The following is a 21,849-nucleotide window of genomic DNA, read 5'->3' as shown; positions in this document are numbered from 1 at the left end:
TGGAAGAGGACGCAAAAACAAAAACACATCAATTCTCACTTTCAGGTTATTATTAGGCGACAATGAAAACATACTTGATGAATATTAAGTTCCATTTCTGCCAGTGAATCCACCTAAATCTTACATGATGGTCCTTTAAAGCCACACCATGTAATTTTTTATATGAAGAAACAAATGAAAAGTTTATATATGAGACATAAAATGAAAAATGCACCCTTACTTTATTCAATTCATTACTTGGTCTGATATGATGACCAGAAGCATTTTGTGGCTAATATCCGCAAACCTAAGCTCGATGCCGCTGAATCAGTTCAATGACTTTATGGCTCTTCTGTACATGCGTTACTGTTAGGCTATGTTTTACTGTACAGTTGCTTTAAGCTCCAAAAGTAAATTTCTTTTGCTAGATTTTGTGTTTTGACAGCCAGTAAATGTCCTTGATGTCCGAGTCAATACTTGTGTACCTTTTCTTTTGGTTCACACAGTAAACAAGACCTATCCCTTCATGTTCCCTCACCTTTTTTCTGTTTGCTTTCTCAAGAGCTGTTCTATCTCAGCCTATTAATCTACACCCATCCCTCACCTTGCGTATCTTCTTTCACTCTCTTTCCAATCTGTGCAGCACAAGGGCACATTGTAAGTCCTCATATATGCCTCTGACCCCTTTTTATAAGGTTACTCCCTCATTCATGTAGCCTGCAATCTCTTCCCATTAACCCTCTATGAAGAAAAGACCCTTCTGCTTTTAGAGTTGATAGGAGGTGTGTGCAGCTGTGTCCTCTAACATGTTTTTACACCTTATTTCTCCTGCTTCGACTTCCCTCTCAGGCCTGTGAGCGAGGGGTGCGTGCAGCATGATGATGGAGGGTTTCCATTGCATCTTTACAGCACCTTTGGTTCAGACCTCTGTGTGCATACGTGCTGTAGACTTCATAGACTGAAGTCCCAGTTAGCACATTGCTGGTGCTGCACCGCTGCGGCACTCTTTCTGGATCCCCAGGAGGAAGTGATAGTAAGATCCTGCAGCACCGGTGCAGGAGAAAAGCCTGGTGTGGGGAAGTCTTTTAACGGGCAGTATGTAGGCCAAGTGTAGACAGACTTGTGGGTGTTTTGCCCTCCAGGGAATCACATTCCTATTGTTAATTTGAACTCCTCCTTCTGTTAACATCTCTTTCACTTGAAGCCCTGAGCAAAGTTTCGTTTCTGCTCAAACGCAGTAGAAACAGAAGTACATCACATGCAAGAATGAAGGTGTGACAAAAGAAAAAGCACAGCATGAAAGGTAAAATCCACCCTGAAACACCCGAACGCTGCAAAAAAACAGCTTCAGCGATGCATTCTTCTGGATCAGTTTTGTTGTTTGATGCTGTATTATAGACAGCAAGTCAAAGAAATTACATTTTCAGCACAGCTACAATGGCTTGACAGCAGGGAACGCTGCAACAATAGTGAACATCGAGTTTCAGATATTAGCCTCAGAAAGAGCAAGAGCCTCAATGTTTTGGCAAATTTCAGCAGTCAGAACGGGAAGAAATCCATCACACAAGAGGTAGACAAACTGATTCCTAGCCTCAATCGATCAGAAAGCAACGCGGCCACAGTTTGCATCTTTTGCAGATCTGTCATCAGTAGCGTGTGAAACACTGTCCTTTTTCTGAAATTTGAGCAGCCAGATGTTTTTGTCCATCTGCTCTCAGCTTTCCGGACCTGAAAAACTTACTATGGAGAATGTGGGGCTAAATGTCACATAAGTACATGACACTGATTTTTGGAAATTTGGATAAGCAGAAAAACAGCTTATTTTTTTAGCCAATTGGTTCTGGTCTTCTGGTCAGTTCATTGGCCAATTCCACTGCAGACGTGTTGGCCATCTGCCATGTATTATGTATGTGGTATGGTCAGGTGTCAGTATAGTTAATCTAGCTGTTACCTGACCTATGAGATGCTTATTTAAATGTTTGCAGTCTGATTCAACGCGTGTGGAAACAAACATCTACCTTGCTGATGTGTCACCGAACCAGGCATTGACTTTCCTTCTAGTTTCATGGCTGATGTTCTGTACTTGACCTCTGAACCACCCAGAGCTTCTCTAAAGGGGTTTCATGTCATAAAAACAGTGTTATAATATCTCTGCACACAGTTAAGGTGATATGCATTGAAGTTAGACACCGCTGACGCACATGGAAACAGGGATAAGTCCGTCTTAAGGTGAGACATATTACCGTTGTGGTGCTCCAGTAAACGGTGAACTGATCTGGAACACTGAACCAATAAAAGAGCAGCAGGAACGATCAAGACAGCCAATTAATCCGCAGATGAAAGGTGAAGGATACAGGGTACCTATAATCCTTTTACAGTGTATTCATGTTTGGCCACAGGCCTGCAGCAAACACATGCACAAGCACAGGCATTTCGTCCCTTTGTGGACTTCAAAGTGGTTGCACTGTACTGCAGTGGATGGTTTATGTCTGTACCAATGGACGCACTTGTTTCAAACACAGAATGTGTGGTGACACCTGTCAACCCTAACGGGGCACTCAGTAGGCATTACAAACTATCTAGTAATAAATGGAGATTGATCACTGCCTTACCAACTATTAGCAGTAATTCTACTTCTCTTTTATCACTGTTTAAATGTCCCTGTTAAAAATGGAGCTTTAATGTAAGTACCGCTGAAATTTTTCAGACAGGGCCCCAAATGAGGTGATGATTAAGTCATGCCGAGGCGCCAGGGCTCGATCAACTTAGTGTTTCTCTGGGACCCAGGCAAATTAAAATCTTTAATATCTGCTGTCACAGTTACAGAACCTCCAGATGGGCATCAAAAATGTTTTCAGACACAGTGAAAGCATTCCCCTCCTTTCTTGTGTCTCCGCACTTTAATCGTCACATTAAATAATAAACTGCTTGAGGACGGTGCCCAGTAAAGATGGTGCTGGGAGCTCATGGTTCTGGAAACTAGCCCAGTAGAGCTAACTGTCTATCTGTACAAACTAGTGAAACAAGCTTGCTAGCTATCTAATTAGCTGTTTTATTATCAACCTGAAAACTAACATAGAAAATTGTCTACGCATACATGCAGAACTGTAGCAGTGTTGATGTCAGCCTCTCTTTCATCATTGCATGAATTTGCCACACTGATGTAAAATCTTTCATGCGTCATAGCTGATCATGTAAGCTGTTGTTTGTTACAGATTTATCAGAATCGATTATTGAGTTGCTCTCTCCTGGTCGTCCTCCATGTCTTCAGTTACACTGCAGCTCCCTGTCTAACTAGAGAGCAGGCTGTTAGCTCAGCGCTCCTCCCCAGCTGCGATGCTCTCCCCTGGGGCCACAGACACCAGCCAGGCTTCCTGGTCACGGGTTTTGTGCTGTCGCTGGGAGGCTAACTAGGCTAAGGTCACATTCCTGCCCAGCATCAAGTCAGCACATATTAACAAAATTATGATCAAGATTTATGCCTACACTAAAAACAGTTTGCACAAGCGTGGTTCAGGATGATTTTTCATTTAAACACAAGAAGATTATTGAACCAACTGTCTCTAATCCTTCAAACAAACAAGACAGAACTGTATTCCTGTCTTTTGTCCTTGAGCAGTTCTCAGTTTCAGGTGCCTCTGTAGCTAATTTGTCATTGTTTTTCCACCTCGTCCTTCGCTGCTCGCCTGCTACACTTGGTGTTAAAATGCAGAATGTATGTTGTGATACTGGCATCACATCATCGCCACAGGTCAAAACATTATGCATGTAAATGTCATGACGACAGGAAAAACATCACAGAAGTATCATCACTGCATGTAGAAAGTAAATATAACAATGATCCATCAGAACATGTAGAAATTTAATGAGATCATTGCTAATAGAAATATCATCAGTGTGAATAAAAACACCTTTACTGCAGGTAGAAATATTGTCATAGTGCGTAAAAATATTATTGCTAAAGGAAACGCGATCCGGATAGCAAATCAGCATGATGAGGGATGTAGGTCAGGAATAGCTTTGACACTTGTGGGTTTTACTATGCTGTTGGTCAGTAATTCTATTCTGAGCTAAGAGAGGATGAAATCTTACAGAAACACAAAGTATGTGTTTGTGATTGTGAAAAGCAAGTATTTATGTGTGGCGATCATGGGACTCTTTTTGGTCTGTCTTGAGATGTTGAGGAGCAGTGTGGCAGCCAGCAGCTACCTCAGCAGGAGCTCAGACGGTGCCACATTCTTTCACATTGCATTTTAAACTGCAGTAAATTTAATGAAGACCTAAGCTGTCATGACAGGAGAGCCAATACATACAAAAGGTCATGTTACGCCTGTTCTATGAAACAAACATCTTCACAATGGGCCTCATTTTCTAAATTTAAAACAAAGGCATTATCACGCATGTATCTGTATTTGGAAGTCACAAGATGATCATGCTAAAACTATTCCTGTAGACTGTGTGTCACGAGAGGCTCTAGTTTTGTTGTCCTAGTTAAGAAAAAAAGCTAAATTTTATCAGGCGCACCATCTGATCTGGAAAACAGCAGCAGATGAAGCTGAAAAAATGTTAATAGTCCAATTTTTCTTTCTTTTTTTTTTTTTTAACCACAGCTGTTTCTTCAGTCAGCTGTGGTGTTGGATTTCTTCTCATCAAAAATTGATACCTGGTTGTTTATTATTATCTCCCACACCAATGTGAAGGCAGTAAAGCGGCAGAACAGCAGCAGGCCAAATTGCTATTTTGAAAATGAATCGACACGCTCAGCTCCAGCATGCCTATCTGGGTGCTGAATCCTCCAAACAGCTCAACATAAAAATCATTAATAGGAAAGCACTCACATCAAGTAATTAAAAGGTGGATGTTTCATACAAACACCCTTCAGTGTGCAAGCTAGCAGCAGCATGTCTAATTGCTATTTTGACCATGCAAAAAAATATGCATACAACAAAATAGCCGTGCGTGATGGTTTCTGTCCATGACGTTTCCATCAGTGTCGGCCAGCAGTTGTGGCTTTTCAGAGAGCTGCTGAGTGGCTTCAAATAACTACCATGTCAGGCCCTGAAGGATGTTGTGTGAGCTTAGAGTGTTAAATCTCCCATACCTGCACAAAACCCCTTCCTGCTTGGTGCTGTTAGCATTTAAGCATCTCTAAAAGCCACAAAACACTCTGCAGATGAGCACCACAGACAATGTAATTGAATCAGGTATTGTTTCACAGAAAAACAGATGGTCAGTCAAACCAGAGTGAGATAACAGGAAGTTAAATATTGTTTGACATTTCGGTACAGTAGTAATGTGAAGTATCAGTTTGTGCGCTCATACTTCCCGTTAAGATAATGATCCTACTGGAGACCAGCAAGTAGTCAGATGTTTTGCAATGAGGGTGTCTTGCAGCTAAACGTTTGTCTAATTATGCTATCAGCACACTGGATGCTGTTTAACAGGCCAACGTGTACCTTTCTATTTTTATGAAATGATAGGAAATGCATTTGCTGCTTGTGTTTCATAACGTACTCAAAAATGGGCCATTTCCACTGCTAACAATGAAGGGATCAGAAGGAAAGCATGCCGTCAGACATGTGCATTATGAAATCTTAAAGAATACATAATATATTGGAGTGAGGAAGAGTATAATGCATGTCCTCACAAAGACCGTGCAGCTTTCTAAAGGTGCAAAAACACCATAAACTAAGCTTTTAAATGTAACAACTCCTGCTTGATGTGAATGGATGCACGTTACTGACCATGAACATTCACTTTCTTTAACAACTGACACTTAGCAAGCATGTTAGCTTGGAAGGCTACTGTTCTAGGCCGGCTAGTCTGTTAGCAGTAAGCTATGGCTAGTTTAGCAGCTAACCGTGCAGCGTGTCACTGAGCTTATAGAAGCACATTTTTAAGGTGCAAGGATGAATTTGGCCACTTTCTGGTAACACTGGCTTTAGTTTTAAAAAACAACACAACTGCCAATGTGAAAATCTCATTCTTTTAGTTTCAGTGAGAACCGCTAACAGTGCACAGTGTGTGCTATTGCAGTAACATGACGGTTAAATCATGTAAATTTGCTGAAAAATGTGGACTCAAGGGACAATTATGGGAATGTGATAAATGCTAAAATATAGAGTACTAGTAGCACAAATGGAGAAGAGTCACAAAGTCAACAGAGCTATTCAGTAAAGTCCATTGTACAGAAATATTTACAGTATCTAAAGTTTGCTAACATTAGCTAACATTAGCTGCTATGAGTTACTGGCTATACTGGACCAGATGTAGCAGCAAAAGCACTGAGTGTGTGGAATTAAACACATTTTACTGTGTATGAACTAAAGCTTTTATTTGTAAAAGGAAGACTGAAGCGCTGACTGAAGCGCAGCCTCAGAACCCATCAGCTATCCTCCTACGACGATTAAACCTTTTATTAGCTTTTTTAACATTTATCTGAGCTCAAATGCAGATATCTGTTCATAGAGATTAGCCAAAATATCACATCTCAAGTTTCTTATTGGATTGTAAACAATGACCGGCGGACAGAAGAGGAAGTCTTGGCTCAGATATCCATTATCTGAATAGCAGCTGGCTATGCTGGAAGCCATTGGCTTAGCCCTGTGAGGCTAAATCATCGTTACACAATAGCCAGTGGGCTCAGAGAGTGCCGACAAAGTGTTTCATTTGGTTGTTGGCACACATAGCTGCTTGTGACAAATAGCCTGGTGCATTTGCCTGCTTAGATGTAATTTCTATTGTTTCTTTAGGCCACGATGTGATACTATACTTGTCAATATGATAAATTGCCTGTGCAGCATATAACATAACCTCACATGATTTAGGTCGCATGTAAACCTGAATGAGATGATATGTTTGTCTGTGTTTTCCCTTTTTTTTGTCCAGCATGTGTGTTTGTCCACATTATAATAATGAATGTACGTCAGCCTCTGTTTTAAATGTGCTGTTTACTGTCAAAGAGTCACCTTCTCACACAGATTGTATGTGGGACATTGAATGAGTGTGTGTGTGTAAGGGAGAGGCCAGCTGGATGGGCCTGGTATTGGGTTACAGAAGGCATGGAGTAGTTTTTGCTCTATGACTGTCTCATATCAATTAGGAGGGAGAGTGGAGGAGAAAGTGTGGGGGGTGATGAAAGAAATGGAGTGGATGAGGAAAGAGGAAATGACTGAACATTAAGTTGACAGGTGGAGGAGGAACAGTGGGAGGAGGAGCGACGGTGAGATAAAGAATAAAAAAAAAAAAAAGACAGGATATTGCAGGGGGAGGATGTAATGAAACAGCTAGCAATGCAATAAACACAACCGCTGCTGTGTCACTGAAGGAAGAGTTGATTACGCCGAGGCTCAGGCAAATAAGCCCTCTGACTGAATCACTACAAGGTTCACCTTTCTGGGTGTTCACTATTAAATATGCTCTTACGGTTTTTGAGGCTGTGCAAAGCTAAGTCAACAAAGAAAATCAAATACTGTGCATGCAGAGGGGACGTGTTGGGAATCTGTCTTCAAGTCAGTTGTTAAGGACGATTTGTCGGAGATGCGATGAGGCGCTGAAAGCAGACGATATTTGCAAATGCATGCAATGAATCACAACCAGCTTTAAAAAAGAAAAACACAGCCGGGCTCAATCAACGACAAGACAATGTGAGATTTCTTTTTTCGTTCGTCACATTTCCTTGTGTGTGACGAGCAGCACGGGCAGCGCCGTGCCTGATGTGCACGCTGCACAGCAAACCAACGGAATATTATTCAACAAGTGTGGGTTACAGAGCTGCTAATCAAATGTCGAGGATGTCTCCAGCTGGGATAACCAGCTCCCATATTTGTTTACTCACTGTCTCCAGTTTGTGTTTACATTTCACTCAGCAAATACTGCCTTCGGAGGAGAATTTTAATATCCCAAATTCCTGAAAGTCATTCTGCGGTCAAGGAGAATTTGGGACTTTTGAATGAAAGAGGAGGCATGTCCCAAAGAACTGCGATCTGGTTTAGTGATCCTAATTGAAATCTATCTATTGATAATGAGTCAGCTGATTATAGGTGGAGCAAAGCGGACAGACAGCAGAGCATAGAGATACAGCTTGAACCACAGCCTTTAACTCCCAGCTGCTCTCAGTTCACTATGCTATGTGGCGGAAATGTGTATTATTAGAATCATTGGATTATTTAAAGATGGGCTTAGCGCGCCACTTAATCTTTTGCAATGACTTAGCCTCCTCTCACCGCCGTTGTTAAAGAGGATTGGACTGTTCTGTCTGTGCGTCCATTGAATGCAGCGTATAAAGACTTTCTGCCATGTTTTGAGATCTGCCGCCATCAAAACACAATGCTGTTTTTAAGCTCTTCAGACGCAGGAGCTGTCACTTTGAATGGCAGTCAGTCATTGGCTTCACTTCAATCGTTTAGATTTTTCAGATGGTAGCCATCTTAATTTGAAATAATCAAAAATTCTGGAGACTTTCATTAGAGTTATGTCAGGCTTTGTGCTCACAAGGTCATAGCGATTGTGTTTTAGCCTAGAAAATAGAAAGAAAAGATGATAGTTTCTTAAAAACTAGAAGTTTGCAAACATCCCTTTGAATTTTGATTTTAATCTCTGTCTTTCAGAAAGTAATCAAAGGCCCCTTCCCTTCAAAATATGTTTTTAATTCTGATTTATGGGCAGACTTTGTTTCCACATTCGTTTGCTGAAAGTGGAAAGTTTGTCACGATTTGTGACATCACACTTGTTTGGAAGCGAATCCTGGGCCAATACTCAACTTACACGCGTGCAATGTGGAAACCTGAAGCCTCAAGTGCACGAACACTGACACTGACCTGCCAGTGATGTAGGAGACGTCTCCTGCAAAGACGTTATGAAGAAGAAACTTTGAAAACAACACATATTTGGATCATTGTAGATTCAGACTTTTGAGAGTGTTTTGTGTAGAAAAGCAAAAGTCAAAGTACAGTACTTTATGTATATCTTAAAACCCAGCCCACAGTTTTCATTAATGATTTGAAGTTAGTTCAGTTCTCCCCATTTATAACCACTTGTTATCATGTGTCAGACGTGTCTGGCGACGGCTGTGAGTTTAAGATGCATCCATTGATGGTTTTCGGCTGCTTCGGGGCAGTGGAACAGGCTGCAAACACAACGCTGACATCACATTTTATGGTCGTTATAGCCAGCGTGTTAGCAAAGAGCTACTTCTGACACATACGGCAGACACAGAATTTAGAAACCAGTCTTCTTTTTTTATCTTAGTCAGTAGAGTGGAAATTCCACATCCAGATCAAAATCTGAATATAATGAATTGTTCCTTGGCCCAAGACCAATCTGGCCACCAAATGTCATGAAAATCTGTTAGGAATTTGGTGAGATCTCCTGCTGACAGACAGACAGGCTGACTGAGAGGAAGAAAGCATAACATCCTCGGCACAGAGCACAGACGTGTCCAAAAATGTGCTTCGTTTTTCCTTGTTCTGTCAGTGAGCTTGATTGCCAGCAGCAGACTGTACATACAACTGTATTTACATGCTGTATGCAAATACCCAGCCGCTCTCATTACTTGCTCTCTGTACCATCGCCGAGTGACAGCTTCCCGGCATTTCCTGCTCTAATTTAGAGCAGTGGGATGATTCGTCCTGGTCATTCTTGGCAGGTTAATGGCTGTTTTCTGCTTGAAAATCTGAAGATGGGTGATGGGAGGGGGCTGCAGTCAATCACACGTGATAACATCCCTCTTCGCTTTCCCTTTCTAATCAGACTGTTCATAAGCAGGATAACGGATTGTGTCTTGTGCGTGTTTCCCAGACAGTTTGTCACGGCGTGGATGTGTTATCAGGAGGATTAGATTATTTAGAGATGGACTCAAAGCGCATCGCTTAAACCCCTTAACGTGATATTTATACTGCCCTGACTTCTACACTTCATGGTGTCTCACTTTTAATAGCTGCTGTAGCTCCCCTCTCCTATTTATAACTGTCTTTCACTTGCTTTCCTTCTTTATCTGGATCTGTCTTCCCGCTCCCCTCCCTCTCTTCCTCTCTGCGTCACCGTATCTGTGCATTGAGCATGAGTGCGTGTGCTTAATGACAGAGGTGCAGGGGCGGCTTGGATGGGAGCTGAAACAGAAGCTGTCCTCCTCTCCTTCTGTCTCTCTCTCTCTGTCTGTCTCACACACACTCAGCCCCAAACAGAATAACTGTTATTTAAAGACTAGAGCTGTACTTGCTCATTTGAGGAGAGAGAGAAAGAGAAAGAGAAGCTTCAGAGAGATTGATGGGTGGAGTAGACGAAGGGAAAGATGGAGGGAGGGAAGAGGGGGAGGAAAAGAAGGGAGGTACCTTGTGATGGGAAGATGGGAGAGAAGCAGGGTGAGGACGAAGGGGATGATGTCATCTTTTAACCCTATACCGCTCCCCTCTCCTCCCTCCTGTTTCCTCCCCACATTCTTCCTCCTCTGCTCTCCTCTCTGTGTCTCTAGCCTGCAGGACTATATATAGATGAGTGCAGCTGTGTGTGTGTGTGTGTGTGTGTGTGTGTGTGTGTGTGTGTGTTTGTATTTTGATGCTGTTGCAGGGAGCTTGGCACTGCTCAGTCTTATATGTTACCGCTCATTTTACCAAATGCATCCACCCCTCTCCCTCCTCTCCCACCATCTTTTCGACGTCACACGCTGTCTTTTCCCTCTGTGTGTGTGTGTGTGTGTGTGTGTGTGTGTGTGTGTCAGGTCGTCTTTTCCTCCTCTCTGTATTTAAACGATGAGTCTGGACTTACTTGCCATTTGTCTTTTTTTTAACAGATATCATAAACAGACAACAATGACTTCATGTTACTAACGAGTGTTTTCTGTGGAGCCAAATCCTGATTTGTCTTTCCACTCGATTCCATTGTCCAAAAACTTAATCCGCCACTGAAAATAGTCCCCAACAAACACTTCACTCCTGTTTGGGTAATGTTGCCTAAAAACTACTGTTCACAGCTGCTTAAGGAAATGACTGCTTTAAAGAAAACTGCAAAAAACGTATTCATGACCAGTTTTTAAAGATTCTCCTCTCCAGGAGGAATCACTGGGCTTGGGGTTGCATGGGTCTGCATACAGGGTATAATTCATAGTAAGTTCGGCTTGCATATTGGAGAGTTATTATTAGTGCTTAGTTAGTGCTTTTCCTTCTACCAGTCGCAAATATACAAGCAGAAACGACAGCAGCTCTCGCTCTTTCTTGTAAGTGGTACACAGAAACATTTTTCTTAAATACAATTTGGAGATGGGACAAAGAAAGAGGAAGCTGAAGAGACAGAACCAGCCCACAGCATTTTCAATATAATTGCGCGCCGTGTGGCTGAGCTGCCGTTTTTGTTGTGTTGTTATTACCTCTGCCAAGGAGGCTGTTTTTGGTTTGTCTGTTCGTTGGTTTGTTGATCTGTTCGTGAGCACGATTATGGAAAAAACTACTGAACCGATTTTGATGGAACTTGGTGGAAGGGTGTAGCACGGGCTAAGGAAGAAGCCATTCAATTCTGGAGCAGATCCAAATCACAGATACACAAATTATTTTTCTCTTTTGTTAACATTGCGAGATCCTTTGCGAGATTTGGCCTTGGGAGAAGAAATCAGCAGGCGGTCGTAATGTAACGTTCGATAGTGACATAACATGGCCAATTGTAGAAATACAATGACTCCACATGACAGTCAGTCATAGCAGACAAGGGAGGGAGAACGCTTTTATCTCAAGCTAAGACGTGGCTATGGAAACACATATCATACAACCAATTATGCTCTTACTCACATCCGACTGTGAGTCGTCTGCAATAAACTCCACCAGAGATATTAAGGAAAAATGTTCAACCTTTGCGCTTCACGAGGATACGGATAATTGAGTATCTAATGCATGCAGCGCTGGGATTACAAACCATATTTTGACATGATTGTAACAGTTCTGGAAATCTATCCAGACATATACACCAAGCAGTTGCACTGCAGATTTTAATATCACAGAAGACTATTGGCCGAGTTGGAGGTCTGCTGCTAACCCGATTCAGGTCATGCTAGTGGAGGTAATCTCTCATTAGACTCCACTAAATATCTGCCAGTTTAATGTTTCCTTCTGTCTGATATTGTTTATTGGTATCTTACAGCACTCCTCAGTATCTGCAAGATGTAAAATGACCCAGAGGTTTTTCTAGATTGCATACAATATGTGGCCTGTCTCTGTCTGTCTCCCCTTGGACTGTGAACGATGTGAAAAGGTGCTATTGGACTTTTTCATAGTGTTTTGTCCAATTTCTGTCTTTATTTTTGTGGTATTGTCACAGTAAGTCTAAATTGGACTGTTATTGTTCCAACTTTCTGTTCATTTTTTTGCTGTTGCTTTTTTGCCACCTACGGCTTCTATTGAACCCCCAGCCATCCGTGGAGGGGGGATCTCTCATTGAGCCGCCTCTCCAGAGCTTCCTCACGTTATTTTTCCTCCATCGAAGAATTTTCTACTCTTCTTAGACAGACACAGGAACCATTATTAATGTGTGCCTGTAAAACCCCATCGCACATATGTAAGACATAATATATAATAAACACACTTTGCTTCGCACACTACTCTATCAATCAAAACATTGAGCTGAAAGACACTGAAATCTTCTTTAGAGCTGACATTACACAGCTATTAGATCCATCGCTGAACAGAAATATTGATAAAGGTAGATTTAAAAAGGAAGTTAAAGAAAGTATTGCTGTAAATCTTTCAGAATAAAAGTGGATTACTTTTTGAAAATCGTCCTTTTTCTGCAGTTATATGAAGAACAGAGAATTAAAGGAATATTAATACAAACCTTGAAGCACTTTGTAGCGGCACTGATAGCTGTCTGTTTATAAGAAATGGAGTGGAGAGTGTAATTGCTTTTCTTAAGATGGGTTGAGTGTTGTAAGCCTGCTGGTCTTACTGACTGTTTGTCATGCTTTTATAATTGTAGTAATGTAACATTGATAATGGTGTGACACGCATTTTAATCTGTGGGGACATTCTGAGGTCATAAAGATAAAAAAAAACAACACTTTTCAGCTTGTTACGTATTCAAAACGCCTGTTTAGATTGTCAGAAACATGAAAATAGCTCAGTCACAAATGACTCACTCGCTGTGATTAAGATCGTAGTTAATATTGTAATGACTGCACTGATATCAGAAGCTGCTTTGGATGAGTGGGTCTGGAGGGACCTGTGCTGACCTGATATTAAATCAGCCATGAGGAAAACCAGAATTCACCTGAGCCAGTCTCATCTCACTTTGGTGTCTCTTCTACCTTTTGAAGTTTTATGTAAGCACCTGTACGAGACGTGGTGATAGACAGTGAGGTAATACTGGTGTCCAGTTTAGCAAACACTGACAACCACAAACAGTTTTGGCCCATTTGCGTTGCCTTAAAATACACACTGTCTGTGCCTGTCATCTCCCACCACTTTTCCTCTCTTCCCTGCTCTTTCATTTTCTTTTTCTTCGCTCTCTCCCACACTTGCTCTCACATGACCCAACAAGTCTCTTCATTCCCTTCATCTTCGCTCTCTTTTTCTCACATACTATCTCACTCTCTGTCTCCCAAACACACACACATGCTTTTTCCTTCCCATCGTCTTTTCACCTCCCTCTGTTCTTTTTTTTTTTTTTCTCAATCCCAGCACGGCACATCTTCATACAATTACTCTCCATTAAAAATGGATTAGATTTCACCTTCACAGTCTGTCTAAGGATGGAGGAAGAAGAGAAAGAGAAAAGAGAAATGATGGGGAATTAGGGGAGAGGAGGGAAGGGATAGAGAGGATAGGAAAGGACAGATTAGGAAGGGAAAGAAGAATAGAGTGGTTGAGAAAGAAAGGAAAGGATGGTCCTCTAGAAGAGGGAGGGAGGAAGAAGAGCGATGAAGGGTCAGGACGATGAAAGCCTGAAGCTGCAGCTATCTCAAACCAGCCAAGGCCCTCAGTCGCCTCGCAGATTTAGACTCACGTTAGTCCTCACAGCAAAGTCAGAAGAAATAGTTCACCCGCTTAAACTTTTCACACTTGTCTTGAGTCACAAACAGTCAGAAAATCGTGTGAACTCGGCTGTCACACGTTTGTCCAGTCACTGAGAAATGGCTGCAATTCAAGAACAAATGGACTGCTCAGTGCAGCTCAGTGGACAGGCTCATAGATGTCAACACTGAATATAAAATGGGTAAAAAGACACGTTAAAGACGAGTCACAGAGAAAGTTTGTGCAGGTCATGTCATGAAGGACAAGAAGTTCTGGTATTCTGAGGTTTTATACACAAACAACACACAGTCATATGCTTGTATAACTTGGACAAATCTGAATTTAGTCTGAATCTAAACTAAATTTAACCCTTAATACTTAAAGTTGGGATTTAATTTAATCATAATTTAGCATTTAGGTGTTTCCATGTCACCATCCTTGGACTTAATAAACTTAAATAAATCCTCTGGTGAATATAGACACTGCGTTACATCACCATCTTCAGTATGGGAAGCTCAGTTGGTCATAATTGATAGAATAAAAGGCCACTTTCAGTGGTCTCAAAAGAGTGTGTGTCTTGTGCCTTGATAAGTCAAACAAAGGGCAGTCCTCATCCACTGTTGTGCAGCTCTGTGCCAAAGGGAGCAGATGGTCCTGGTGTGCCCACAAGAGGTGAGGGGGGTCTGGGGTTGGAAATGCTCCAGTCAGCCCCCTTTAACCAGCCTGTGTTTCCCACCTGGGGGTTAAGAAGGGTTAAATCTAATCTGCTCTTGCTGTGTGTGTGTCTCTGTGTGTGTGTCTGTGTGAGCCTTGGATCATCTTCTTTCCAACTGCACAGTTAGTCTAGACTGCTTCCCAGCCATTGGTGAAGCGTATTGTTCTCTTCTGGCAGAGGGAGATTATTTGTTCAGCTGTAAGTACACAGAGTAACCAGTATATACAGTACACCTACAGTATGTAAGGAGCCAGGCTGAGCCACTGTTCTCGTTTGTGTGGCACAGACATCAGTGTCTTGTTAGTTATTTCATCTTTTCTGTGCAGCCTCTTATTAGCCACTATGTTTGGTCACCCACTCTTTTGTTTCTTTCACTCAGGCAACAATCTTGATCGTAGGAAGCCTACTGGAGCTGATCAATTGAACACTAGACTTCTGATACTAGCTGCACCCTTTATTGTTGACATCCTTTTGCATGTTTTTAATCTGACTCTTTTAACTGGCTGTATTCCTAATATATGGAAAACAGCATTTGTAACTCCTCTGCACAAAGGTGGCCCCGCAAATGATCTGAATAATTACCGTCCAATCTCAAAATTATCCTGCTTGGCAAAAATTTTAGAACGCTTGATAAACAACCAAATTAGATCTTTTTTTATCTGAATTTGCAGTTTTAAATATTTATCAGTCTGGTTTTAGACCTGGGCACAGCACTGTGACTGCCACTGCTAAGGTTGTGAATGATATTGCGCATGCTTTAGACAGTGTTGCCCTTTTTATTGACCTCTCTAAGGCTTTTGATTCGGTTGATCATTCCATCCTTCTTGAGCGTTTGCATGATATTGGTTTTGATTACCACTCCTGTAAATGGGTTGAGAATTATCTATCTGATCGATCCCAAGCTGTGATTGGTTTCATATCAGAATTTTTAAACATATACAAAGGGGTACCGCAAGGTTCGGTTTTAGGACCTCTGCTTTTTTCTATTTATATCAATGATTTTAATTGTGGTATCACAAATAGCTTAATTCATCTTTATGCTGATGATTCAATCATATATTCCTTTGCTCCATCTGTTGAACAAGCTCTAAATAATCTTCAAGATGATTTCTGCATTATCATCTTAAAATTGGTTTTAAATCCAGGAAAGTCAAAGTACATGGTTTTTTTTTTTACAAAAAAATGTACTGTTGACTTAAATAAGTTTACCCTTGCCACAGCAGATGGGACTCCGTTGGAAAGGGTTTCTTGTTATAAGTACTTGGGTATTTGGATGGATGATGAATTGTCCTTTAATTTTCATGTTGCAGAACTTTTAAAGAAGCTGAAGCCTTTATTGGCATTCTTTTATAGAAATAAATCCTGTCTTCCTCGGCACTGTAGGAGACAGATAGTCCGTGCTACATTTCAATCGGTTTTAGACTATGGTGACATTATTTACATGCATGCTTCTCCCTCTGTTCTTAAACCACTTGATACAATTTATCATTCTGCTATTAGATTTATTACTGGCAATGGGTTCATGACCCATCACTGCCATCTCTATCATAATGTCGGTTGGACTTCCCTGGCTCAGAGAAGGGAGCAACATTGTATATTGTTTATTTATAAGGAACTACTTAAAAAAATTCCTCTATACCTATCAAGCCTATTGAGCTTCAGATCTCTTAGCTACCCCACTCGTGCACAAAATCCACTGGCTCTTAATATCCCAGCTGTTAAAACGAAGGTAGGGAAATTTGCTTTTAGTTATTTCACACCTTTTAAATGGAATAATTTGCTGTCTCAGCTTCGATTAGATACACTGATTCCTTTTAATCATTTTAAATGCATTCTTGTTGATTTCATGATTTCTGAATGTGCATGTGCTTGTTGATCTCATTATGTGCTTCTGTTGAGTGTATGGATATGTATTGTGATGTGTATTGAAATGTGTTGTGCTGTAATCAGGGCGTCATTGGAAATGAGAGCTTGCTCTCAATTGGCCTTCCCTGAATAAATAAAGGTGAGAAAGAAAGAAAACAGCAACGGCTAAATAAGCACCAAGCTTACAAGTGTAGTGTCAGGAATCATACATAATGGCTTTTTCTTCTTAGCCACACTAGCGCCATGGCTGCAGGGATGGCAATCTGTCTGTGTGCCTCGCACTTCATTCCAGGCTGAAATATCTCAACAAGTATTGCACCAATTGGTGTAAAATTTTGTTATGGTTGTGTACCTTACAAAAAGGATTCACAGCTCTAAATGTATATTGAAAGACGATGATGTGTCTGTGATGTCTTTCCAGGACACCGTCTCTTGATTTTCGTTGCAGTTATCCTGACGTAAACATACAGTCTGGAGCGTTCTACTGGAAATCCTGCAAAGACCTTTGCAAAGAGGAATAGCTTTTCGATTTGATGTGCATTGTATCATTTATCTCAATAAAAGCCAGCATATTGTTTTTCATACCAAACTTCGCATATGTCTCGCTAAAATTGGTATATTTCCCTGCTATACTTAGCTATTGAGTCATCAATCATCCGGTTGCTCAGAAAAAGAACCAAGCATTCCCATTTGGCCGCTGCCAAAGCTTGTAACCGTACTTTAGTGTTTACTTGATTTTTTTTTCACTTTTTGCATAATGCTTTAGAAGCCGAGCTGCTAAGTTTCACACACCCCCTCAGGCCTCGTGGAATCAATTTAAAACCCACTGTATGTCTTCAGTAATCCATGGGTATCAGCCACTTTCTCTACATCTGTGAAAAGTGGTGTTTTTTGGATGTACAAGGTTTTAATCTGACGGCCGGCAGCAGGTTATTTCATTGTGAAGAACAGGTCTTGAGAATGAATCTGACAGGTAATAGGACAGAGATACTGTGTGTGTGCGTGTCTGTGTGTGTGTGTGTGTGTGTGTGTGTGTGTGTGTGTGTGTGTGTGCGCACGCGCACGCGTGTGTGTGTGTGCGCGCGTGTGTGTCTATGGATCCAAGCCCCTCTGTGTGTGGGTGTGTACAAATGTGTTTGTAGAGTAATAGTCTGCTCTCTTTCCCTCATTACCTTTGAGAGAAGATCTAGCCTGTAGAATACATCTCTGTGTACTCCAACACTCCCACTTTGTCATTCACTACCAAACACAAAGTGACTTTCAGGAATGCCATCAGATTTAGCAGAGCTGCATCACCTTTTTTGTCCTTTAACCTCAGAGCCTAATATCTCTCCTCTCTCTCTCTCTCTCTTTCTGTCTGCCTCTCAATCATCCAGATGCTCCGGTGGCAGAGTTACACGACCTGTTCTGTAAGAAGCTGCAGCAGTGCTGCGTACTGTTTGATTTCCTGGACTGTGTGGCTGACCTGAAGGGGAAGGAGATCAAACGTGCGGCGCTCAACGAGCTGGTGGAGAGTGTGGCCACGAGCAGAGGAGTCCTCATAGAGCCTCTGTACCCAGAGGCTATAAAGATGGTAGGAGGGGAGGAGGAGAAGGGAGTTTAAGGGTTGAAATGATGGATAAAAGAATTTAAATGAAAGACAAATCACTAAATGCTAAGAAGCCAAATACCAAACAAATGATTATCAACCAATCCTCATCATTAGTTATACCTGGAAGGATAAAAAGATGGGTGGAGGAGGAACAGACAGGAGGTAAACAGTGTGACATCCAGCTGTGGAGCTCAGGTGGAGTCACCAGACACCATAAACAAAGGCAGAGAGGAGAAAGCAGCAGAGGGATAGAGAGATAAGGGGAGGAGAGGAGAGGAAAGGATAGAACATTTGCAAAGGGTGCTAAGTCGCAATGGGCTGCACAGATGGCGAGAAAGAGAGGGAGGGACAAGAAAGATAAAGTGGAGTGTGATGGAAAATGTGTGGACAGCATCACAGAGCACCAGAGGTCCCAGAGGATATAAAGAGCAGGAGAGGGAAAAGGGGATTGAGGAAAGACGGTAAAGCGAGCCGAGGATATGGCTTAAGTTATGGAGTCACAGCCCAGAGGATGTGAAAGTGGGTGAAAGCTTTAATGTGTGGCCACAATTTTAACCCTCACCCTAAAATGCTAAAATCCTTTAACAGAAGTTGCGAATACAACTAAGTGCACAAGTTAGAGCCCAAGTGCTGCAACGTAGTAAATGTAATGCAGGATAAAGGGGGAGGCTGAGAGAGTGAACTTAAGTAAGAAAATTGTATTTCCCAAACATGGAAATGTGGTGGAATTAAATCTAAATCACCAAAAAGATAACTGTGGCAAACAAGTCAATAAAGTATCTTAACATAAGGCAACATGGGACTTAAGATCTTGATGAGCAATGAATACAAAATAGATATTAATGATAAAATAATAAGGATCAAGGCTAAAGGGTGAGAGGAGGTAAGAGTGAGGTAAGAGTCAGGAGAGGAGATGAGAGAAGCTATGATGTGATTAGCCTGACAGGGCTCATATGTCCAGAAAACCATATTGATGAAGTACTGCAGCATAAGGAATGAGTGGCTGCACCGTGTGGACCCTGTGAAATCCAAGCGAGGCTTGCATGGTCATGTGAAAGGAGCCCTTATCCCCCTGCAGTGAGAGGCTTTACTAATGCAAACAGCGCTGCGCAGAGAAGCAAAGAATGGGGAAGAAAATAATTCTGAAGTGGGGCGTTGGGATTTACCACATTTGCTTTTTGCAATAATGTTTATGCACTAGCCGGCCCGGTGGAAATGCATTTGTTGAATAAATCATGATACGAGATGTCAGGTTGCATGGCTTATTAGTTGTGCTTCTCAAACACAGTCTCAAAAAACAGCATCAAACATGGCGGACAATAGCTGGAGTTGCCTAAAGCAGTGAGTCAAGACCACGATGCAGCTTCGTCTTTTGACTATTGACAGTCATGCAATATAGTTAGAATAACGGCAGCTGACTGTCCTTTTCATAGAGGACTCTTTCAAGTTTTGCATTTGAGTGATCGTCATTGTTGTCCAACACCAACTGTTCATCCTGGATCGGTCTTTAGAGCTAATTTAATGTGTAGTGACACAAATCTGTGATGTGCATCATGTTGAAGTGTCAGCATGATGAGTCAAGGGATGTTTTTGTCAATGTTTTTCATGACTATGACTCTGAGACTCACAGACCCGTAATTGGAAAACACACCTAATGTCCAACACTAACAGGAATGTGCTGTATGCCAGTTCTTTCTAATGTCTCTTTCCCTCATCTTCCCTTATCCCCTTCCTGTATCCACATCCCTCTAATCCATTTTCATCTCCACCACTTCCTGATTTCTCCGTCACATTCCCCCTGCTGTGCCCATTTCTCTCTTTCCCTCCTCGTCCTTGTTTGGGGTTTTCCAGATCTCAGTGAATATCTTCCGGACTCTCCCACCCAGCGAGAATCCAGAGTTTGACCCTGAGGAAGACGAGCCGACACTCGAAGCCTCCTGGCCACATCTGCAGGTTGGTCAGCTTGGGAAATGTTGTGATGTCCTTGCTCTGTTAGTAAAGTGAAACACAATGCAGTGTCAGTACATACCATGAAAAATGGGCTGTACTACATATTATATACTATATTAGGGAGGGGGGACAAGGCCAGCATGCACACAGCTCCCTCCAGGTGTTGCTGTTAATGCAGAGTTCAGCATTTATCTGCACATAAATATACTGTACCTGAGTCTGAGATCCTTCATATCACTTAAATCTGCTGTGCTAAAGCAAAACATTATAACAAAATGTACCTGTTTAATCAGCCTGAACCACAAAGTGAAGCTCCAGCAAAGGCGAATGTCACATCTCGTGAATAGACTTGTGATGTTTGCCCAGATGACATTTGGGTTTGGTGTAGGCTTCTGCTGCTTCAGGAAGAGATGAGTCAGTAAGCGTGAAGTCCAAACTGTCTCATGGAACAAAATCTTTTTGCCTTTCTCGCTCAGTTGGCGTCTTTTGATGTAAACCGCTGCTGTCTGTGAACTTGAGCATGCATTGAGCAGGTGAGGGTTTCTCTTATCATCATGGCTAATCGCTTGCTGTTTGTGCCTCTGTTAGCTTGTGTACGAGTTCTTTCTGCGTTTCCTGGAGAGCCCGGACTTCCAGCCCTCCATGGCTAAACGCTACGTTGACCAGAAGTTTGTCCTGCAGGTAATCCTCTCTGTCACTGAGGGACACAGTTTGTCAAATCCAAAGCTCTGAGATGTTTGTAGAATACTGATGAGTGGAAAGGTAGAAATAAATGAAGCTCTTCTTTGAATCCGCAGCCATTGCAGAACTTAGTAACATCTCTGCTGAGGTGCTCTCAGAATCTGGTTATCCAGGCTAGGGAACATATAAAAGATTCTATTAAGTCATCCAACTTTTATGTCCAATATCCTGTTTTATTGTAGAAATTGATGATGAAAAAGATGGTTAATGTAATATTCATTTTTCCTTTTGGGTCATAAAAACAATATTTCTATGACCATAAAATGTTTTCACAGGGGAAAGCAATGAGACAAATACTCCATAATTAAAATGAGTGGAAGGTTAGGATTCGGATGATTGCAGTGAGACGAAAGCTGTATCACAAGCGTACTCGCCTGTAATTATCGTATGTATTTGCAGCTCCTGGAGCTGTTTGACAGCGAGGACCCCAGGGAGAGGGAGTACCTAAAGACCATCCTGCACCGTGTCTATGGAAAACTACTGGGCCTCCGAGCCTACATCCGCAAACAGATCAACAACATCTTCCTCAGGTACGGTCTGCTTTCCACCAATCCAGTGCACAGGATTCAAAGCTGCTATTTATAGCATTTTAACATCAATAAATCAAATATTAGCCAACAAAGATCATCAGCAGGGAGAACAGCTGTGTTTATGACCTGTGCAATGCTTCTTCTTTTTTTTTTTTTTTTAGGCTTGGGCCTTCACTGGAACAAATTATGATGATTTTACAGTACAAACAAACTTAAAACAAGTCTTCAGGATGCATATTTATTGTTGTCTATAGCTGCTTGTCATGATAGGATGTGAATGGGCCATAAGTAGCAACATCCTTATTGTGAAAAGAAGAACCAGGGTTTAAGGGACATTTTTTACATTTTGAGAATCACAAATGTTGTTGGTGGTATTTTAGTAGTAGCCTCACAATCAAACGAAAGGGCTCAAGGCGTGCACGGACATGACTGTGCACATTCGCATCATAACACTCACTGAATCAGCCTCCCTGCATCTATCCTGAG

The 21,849-nt window shown here is 41.7% G+C and overlaps 1 protein-coding gene across 1 annotated transcript in view; it reads left to right on the top strand.

Annotated features, from left to right (window-relative positions):
• ppp2r5b (protein phosphatase 2, regulatory subunit B', beta) overlaps positions 1 to 21,849 on the top strand; it is a 40,108-nt gene that overhangs the window by 3,488 nt on the left and 14,771 nt on the right. The window contains exons 2-5 of the mRNA XM_070992853.1: positions 17,928 to 18,124; positions 19,994 to 20,095; positions 20,681 to 20,773; positions 21,233 to 21,363. Of these exons, the coding sequence (XP_070848954.1) occupies positions 17,928 to 18,124; positions 19,994 to 20,095; positions 20,681 to 20,773; positions 21,233 to 21,363 (523 nt within the window). The remainder of the gene's footprint in view (positions 1 to 17,927; positions 18,125 to 19,993; positions 20,096 to 20,680; positions 20,774 to 21,232; positions 21,364 to 21,849) is intronic.

The sequence above is a fragment of the Chaetodon trifascialis genome, chromosome 23 (genome assembly GCF_039877785.1).
Source record: "Chaetodon trifascialis isolate fChaTrf1 chromosome 23, fChaTrf1.hap1, whole genome shotgun sequence".
Lineage (NCBI taxonomy): Eukaryota > Metazoa > Chordata > Actinopteri > Chaetodontiformes > Chaetodontidae > Chaetodon > Chaetodon trifascialis.
Note: the sequence above shows the minus strand (reverse complement) of the source record. Positions and strands in the feature narration are given on the sequence as shown.